This window comes from Pagrus major, chromosome 20 (assembly GCF_040436345.1).
Source record: "Pagrus major chromosome 20, Pma_NU_1.0".
Lineage (NCBI taxonomy): Eukaryota > Metazoa > Chordata > Actinopteri > Spariformes > Sparidae > Pagrus > Pagrus major.
This window is the reverse complement of record NC_133234.1, coordinates 22513675-22520348: the sequence shown is the minus strand read 5'-3', so window position 1 is coordinate 22520348 and position 6674 is coordinate 22513675. Positions and strand designations below refer to the sequence as shown.

The window sequence follows — 6674 nt, the reverse complement described above, 5'->3', positions numbered from 1 at the left end:
TTTATCATTATATTTGATCTTCACTGAGGCCTCCTGTTTGAAGGCTCTGAGCTCTGAAGACCAGACTGCTGCCAGGCTTACACTGATGATAGTGCGCCATCTTGTGCAAAAGAGAGGCAAGTGCATGTTGGAATATTGTAGGTAGGTGTCACAGGCTACTGAACCTGCAAAGGTACATCAGTGTTTATGCCATAAGGCACAAAGATTTAACCCATCCCTTGACATTTTTCAAATTGGTTTGAGTTTAAGGCTTTTTCTTAACATTTTTCTTCAGTCATTAGACACAAGGGATCATAGGATCTTTTATTTTTCTTATGTGTTTTTTAATAATACAAATAGTAACCCCACTAATCACTAAACAGTGTGATACAGAAATGGCTGTATCTCAAAAACTTGTGGGACCATGACACACACTCGACATCTCAAAGAGTAAAACACATGAAAACGTTCCAATATTGTATATATAATAAACATATTAAACATTAATACATTTGGGCATCCTACAACTCATGTTCAAATTTTGTTCATTAACCAAATTTTGCACATTAAAATCTCATTTTATTCCATATATATACTTTTATTGGGAAACATTTTACAAAAGTGTTTTTTTTTTTCTAAAAATAAAACATATTTGGAACTAAAAGATGTATAAAAATAAGAATTATGCATAGAAACAACTGCTAGATAGATAGATAGACGCATGCTTTATTTCATTTGTACAAGCAGTGAGCCTCCAAATGTGATGGTGGTTGAAGCAGCACTGGCCCAGGACCTGCCACAGTTGTGAGTGACGAACACTTTGGCCCCTCTGCGGAGGAACGTCATGTACGTGGACAAGCTGCCAGCAGTGGAGCGGCGGGGGATGTGTGTGTGGGTGACAGCCACCCAGTAGCTGTTGATCACCAGCCACAGATCAGTCTTCAGACCGGAGTTGGATGTCTGAGTGGAGAAGAAGAACTGGTAGACTCCGTTAACAGGAGCCTTGAACACTCCGGTTCTCCTGTTGAAGGCCCGACCCACGTTCACCAGAACCTTACTGTACTTGATTCTGTTCACTTTGCCTAGGAGCTGGCCGGGGTAAGAGGCAAAGAAGTGGACCTTTTTGGAAGACACTGAGAGAAGAGGAGACATTATGGCTGGAGAAACTTAAATTCACATTTTTTCCCCCTTTATGTTGCTTAAAGCGACCACAAATGTTTAAACGGGGTCATGGTGATATCAGAGAACAGAGGATGGACCCTCTCCCACCAAAGAAACAAAAATAATAACTTACGTCTTTTCTTTGTCTTACACCTCCAGTTAATCTTATCTCTGCTCACACAGGACTGGTTTCTTCTGCACCGCCCACATGTTAGTGTGTTGATATCTGATAATAGACGTACAGCATCATTCAGACATTAACACTTAACATCATACCAAACCAAAGGTACTGCCCTCATTTCTCAGCGAACACAAATGTTTAATATGGTTCAGTACCTGCGCAGTAAGCCAGATAACAGGATGAAGGTGGAGTGAACTTGTAGACGAAGTAGTTGCCGCGACACTTCTTGACCTGGATGGGGGTGGACCGGAAGGCGCAGCAGTTCTTCTTCCAGTGGCCACACACTCTGCGGGTGACGATGCCCTGCCTTCTCTTGGGATGAGGCCCTGACATCCACAGCGGGGAGTGGGTGCCACATTTGTTCACAGGGACACACCTCTCAGGCATCTGAATACTCTTACCCTTGTAGAAGAGGCGGTACCAGCCTGTGGTAGATAAAATCAAGAAGAATCACAATTGCCATCATTGCCGTCATTAAAGTCAAAACAATCTTTGCAGAACATCTGGCTACCTTTCCATTTGACATTGCGGTCACACATCTTGAACTTGGTGGTGGTGTTGGTGGCTCGCCAGGCCTGGTCCAGGACCGTGTAGTGGAAGCAGGGGTCACCTCGCCTCCTCGAGTCTTCCTCGGGGAAATGCAGGTCGTCTTCACCATTGTTTGAACCATAAGTAAAGATGTTTGTTCCTGCATGACAGGAGACATTTTCCACCAGTGTTCAAAATGAGGTCGACAGAGTGCAGCAGAAGAACTGAGAGCAAATATTGTAAATCATTCTGTTTTATCCACAGAAAGTTGTTTTTGTTTTTTATTGACTGACCGACTTTCTTCTGAGCTCTGTCCTCACGACTTGATTTATGCGTCTGTGAATGAAAGATGAGAAATTACACTTTCAGTAGCTGATGTACAGCATGCAGACAGATTGTAAGGACTTTAAATAGAGGCTACCTGAGTCAGAGCATTCTGCTGCTGCTGCTGCTGCTGCTGCTGCTGCTGAAGTGTTGTTTGTTCACACCTCAGGCTCTCCATCTCCTGCAATACAGCACAGTGTGCACTTTTAGCGGTGATTGAGGTGTGAGAACCTCATTTGAAAAGACAGCAAATTCTCACGGATTCATTTTACTTGGGGATTAACATGATAATGAAGTCCAGAACAGTCAGAGACAGGGGTTTGGTTTTTATGGATAATTTGGGGGTCTTTTTTTTTAAGGGCAAAACCATAACCAGATGTTATTATCCGTGGCAGAATTATATTGAAAAGTAAGAAAAATGTAAAAACAACATAATTATCATAATGTCTGGTGATAAAATGTAACAAAGTATTGAGTGATTTAAAGCTCAAAGGAATAAATGATTTTTCTTGGTGGCTAGTCAAAATTTCTTTGGTGGGTGGGGTTGTACTGCGGAGACCTATTATGCTCTCGGTCTCATATGTCAATTTTCACAGCATGAATCACTCAGTTTGCATGTAATATTACAGATATTTGTGCAACTAACAATTATTTTTAAATGTGGATTTATCTCATATAAGAAAATAGTTAAGTCAAAGTTTATGTCTTTCAGTGTTTTCTATTGTCCAACCAGCATAACAAAACACAAAGACATAAAGTGTCTAGAGACAGAAGACAAAGAAAAGCTGCATATCTTCACATTTTAGAGGCTGGAACCAGAGATTTTTTGCAATTTTGAGGTACTTCACTTGAGTATTTTCATCGTCTGCGACTTCATATTTCCACTCTACAACATTTTGGAGGCAAATATTGTACTTTTTACTCCACTAAATTTATTTGATAACTTTAATTAATTACTTTGCATATTCAGATTATTAACTAAAATTACCTGCGTTATTATATATAAAGCTACCCAGCAGCATGTAAAGTATATTTTGATGCCGATGTGTAGGATTTAGCGGCATCTCATCTCACCCTCCTCTACGGTGGTTGATGAAAAGGCAAAATACTCCTCCATTGTGGGCTACTATATAAACTTTTCAGGCGATTATAAACTAATGAAAACATTTCTTCAAATAGATCCTTCTAAATCCCACACGTTGGACCTTTTAAGTAAAAATTTTAATTCAGGACTTCTTATACTGTGCTCTTGCTACCTTTCTTTCAAATGTCAATTATTCAGCTCGTCAGGTAACAGGTATGTCACAACACCTTGATCACAGCAGCTAGTTGAACAGCCACAGGTTGATCCTCCACGCTCCATAACTTCAGCTCAGTCTGTGAAAAAGAGAAAAATGGAGCTACGTTTCAAACAAAAACTTGAGTTTGTCACACAACTTTGCGAGTAATTGGTTTTTAAGATCATGTTCTATTCTCTTTATAAGGAGTTCAGCATGACAGAAGCTCAGCACGGTTCAGTCTGTGCTCAACAACATCTGGGGAAAGTTTGGTTGCATAATGTATGATTTTTTTAATGTTCCATCTGCCTTCTAGCCTGATAACGTCCGAGAACAAAGCTCATACTCACAGAATTTGTGCTCCCCGAGCAGCCAACTGCACAAGATGACAACGCTACAAACACTGCCACGGCTAAGACAGCCATCTGGGGACAACAGTTGCACAATTGTTATGTAAAAGATGACAGTTATATGGTTTCTCATTTACTAATTGTGTGATTATAATAAGATTTAGATCTGATAAGCCTTCTAAAACAGCTACTGAAAACATCACAGAGATATTACCATATATGTGGATATTTTACTCAAAATAACAAGAAAATGTTCTTAAAGCCACCCTTACCTCTTCAAATCCGCATGATGAGAATTTCACCTCTGTCTGATAATCACCTTATATACTCATCAGTAGGTGACGCAGTGAAGCACGAATAAAAGAGGAAACTACAGACTTCAGTTTAACAGCATCTTTCCCACTCATTTCAGGTGTTACTTTTCACAGACTAGTTGCAAATGTAGACATGAATTTTGTTCGGCGTTGGCAGTTTTTCAGTCTGTGTGGTCAGCAGAGAGTGGTGAGAGTGCAGTTACTCCTCACTGTCCACGGATGGAAGTGTGAAGACTGTCAAATGAGCATTCATGTGAAGGCTACTTAATGAAATTTATTATCAAAAACATTAAAATGGCTTAAAAATAAAGGGTGGACTGTATTTTCTTTTAATGAGCTTTTCTGTGATATCAGAATCTGAGAAAAGTGCAGCAGCAAGGAGAAAATGATTGAATTGCCATTATTTTCCTTGTCTTTTTACTCACATGTCAATCTCAAATTCAATCTTTTGAAAATTTAAAACGACAACTGCAGGCGTATTTTTATTTTGTTGTATAAAATAATTTTCTAGAGTACAAAGAAGAAGTTTATATTATTGCAATCTTGAGAAATATGGTGAATAACTGCAGTAAATTCCTGTATAGTTTGATATGGATGTTTGTGATGATCCTGAGCCGCTTCTGTAGCCTACCTTGTCAGGATTAACAGGAAGTGGACATTTATTGTGAAGGTTTCTGTTGTGTGAATGAAGGAGCAGTCGGTGGAGCAATATGGTTGTTTTAAAAGAAGTCTCATGTCATCCATGTTATGTGGTTATAATATTAAGAAACATAAGACAAAGATGAAAGTAACGAGGGCTAAAGATTAGGGGTGTAACGATACATCGATCCGGATCGATATATCGATTCAGTTATCGATGATCTAATAGCATCGCAGACATTGTTAAGATATACCTTTATTTTGAAATTCCCATGGCACTTCTGTGTCACCATTACTGTCTCCTTTTAAACAGTGCTTTTTGTGAATTGATATAAATGTAACTGATTGTGTTAAATGGTCATATGACATCATCTCATATTGACCCCTGTATCGAATCAAAATCTAAATCGTATCGTGGCAGACTTTGTGATATCTGCAAATATCGTATTGTTGTCCAAAGAATCGATATAATATCGTATCGCAATGAAACTTGCGATTTACACGCCTTCTAAAGATAGCCACTACAATAGTGGATTTTTTTAACAAACAGACCACCAGTTTCCTTTATCCTTCAGTTCTTAAGTGTGGATTTCACAACAGAGAAGCAAACAGAAATTTGAGTGCAGGAAAATTGCAACATCACAACACGTGCTTTAATCCAGACACTGCAGCACATGACAAGAAAAAAACACTCCAATGACACATCAGCCAGAGCACTCTGACAATCCAACCTGGTAATCATCTCTTCATGAAAATAGGCTACTTGGCAGCCTGGTGTCTGTTGGCAGCTACTACACTGACATGCCTCTTTCACACACATAGACCACGATGTTGGCAGTTGTTATGTTTTGATGCTCAGTCTCAGTATCAAGGGGCACCAGGCCATAGGTCACTGGGTGATTGGTCTGAGCAGGGAGTGTAGACCTACTACCACAACCACTTCCTGATTGATTTCCACCGTTTATCTCGGTATTTCTGACTCTATTTATTTGACTCTTGGCTACCTCCTTTCAACCATTTATCCATTGCTTTCAGTCTCAGATTCATGAATCACTTCAACAACACAACAACATGGTTTTCACAATAGGAGACTGACGACACCAGTAGTATTTGTGATGTTAGGGTAGCATATCAGAAATGTACCTTGACCAGGGCATATGTAGAACATTACACAACATAGAGGGCATGTAAAGGCTGAAAGAATAATAAATCATTAACATGACAAGTCATATCAAATATGAGGATCTCTATTTAATCCATTTATCCATTACTTTTAGCTAACATGGCTAATTCAAACATGTTTAGGCCTATTACTTTTGGTTATATATGATGTTTTATGGAATATTGGCCTATTCTCATCAACTGTTATATTATTATGTATCCATACAAACAATGTACCCATTAGCTACTTTTAGCTAACCCTCCAAAAATCATCTGTGTGCTTGCTCACAATGTACTTTCAATCACAAAACCTTGTGTTTAGTTATTACAGCTGAATCAATGTGTTGATGTCTCTGTCAGTCAAGTGATAATTTCTATTTTCTTTTAATTAGTTAAGCCACTCGACAATCTCTTCACACACAGCTACCTGCAGAAGTATTCCCCTGGGGTACAAGCATCTATTATGTCTCACTGAATTATCCAACTTTTCCTCCATTTATTCCATTTCTACGTGTACACGTTGCACACTGTGGACAATAGATTATACAAGAGATGTCAGAAGTAAAGCACACAAACATGCAGATATTGGACATGATGTTTTTGCACTGCAGCAGTTGTTCCTGTTGCCATGGAGAGTTTATCAGCCTGTTGTTTGTATGAGATAAGGAGAAGGGCACTGTTGGATTCTTTCCACTCTGCGTTGTAGCTGTGGTGGCCGGGAGGTAAACATCCTGGTTCAATGGCCGTATTTGGATGTGAA

General features: G+C 39.2%; 1 protein-coding gene across 1 annotated transcript; it reads right to left on the bottom strand.

Moving 5' to 3' along the window:
* Window positions 1-687: 687 nt before the first annotated feature.
* LOC141015268 (uncharacterized) lies at window positions 688-3850 on the bottom strand. Its single transcript, XM_073489229.1, has 8 exons — window positions 3801-3850; window positions 3485-3550; window positions 2271-2354; window positions 2143-2185; window positions 1833-2009; window positions 1477-1746; window positions 1274-1366; window positions 688-1112 (listed from the first exon to the last, which is right to left on the bottom strand). The coding sequence occupies exons 3-8, from the start codon at window positions 2349-2351 to the stop codon at window positions 706-708; spliced, it is 1071 nt and encodes a 356-aa protein (XP_073345330.1). The 5' UTR covers window positions 2352-2354; window positions 3485-3550; window positions 3801-3850; the 3' UTR covers window positions 688-705.
* Between the last annotated feature and the right edge of the window lie 2824 nt (window positions 3851-6674).

Bases quoted from the DNA above. Each gene is read 5' to 3' on its own strand.
- LOC141015268 (XM_073489229.1), bottom strand. From the start codon at position 2,351: ATGGAGAGCCTGAGGTGTGAACAAACAACACTTCAGCAGCAGCAGCAG. The intron at 2,010-2,142 runs GTCAGTCAATAA...CCTGTCATGCAG, and splicing joins CAGAGCTCAGAAGAAAGTCG to GAACAAACATCTTTACTTAT. The intron at 1,747-1,832 runs GTAGCCAGATGT...TATCTACCACAG, and splicing joins CCGCAATGTCAAATGGAAAG to GCTGGTACCGCCTCTTCTAC.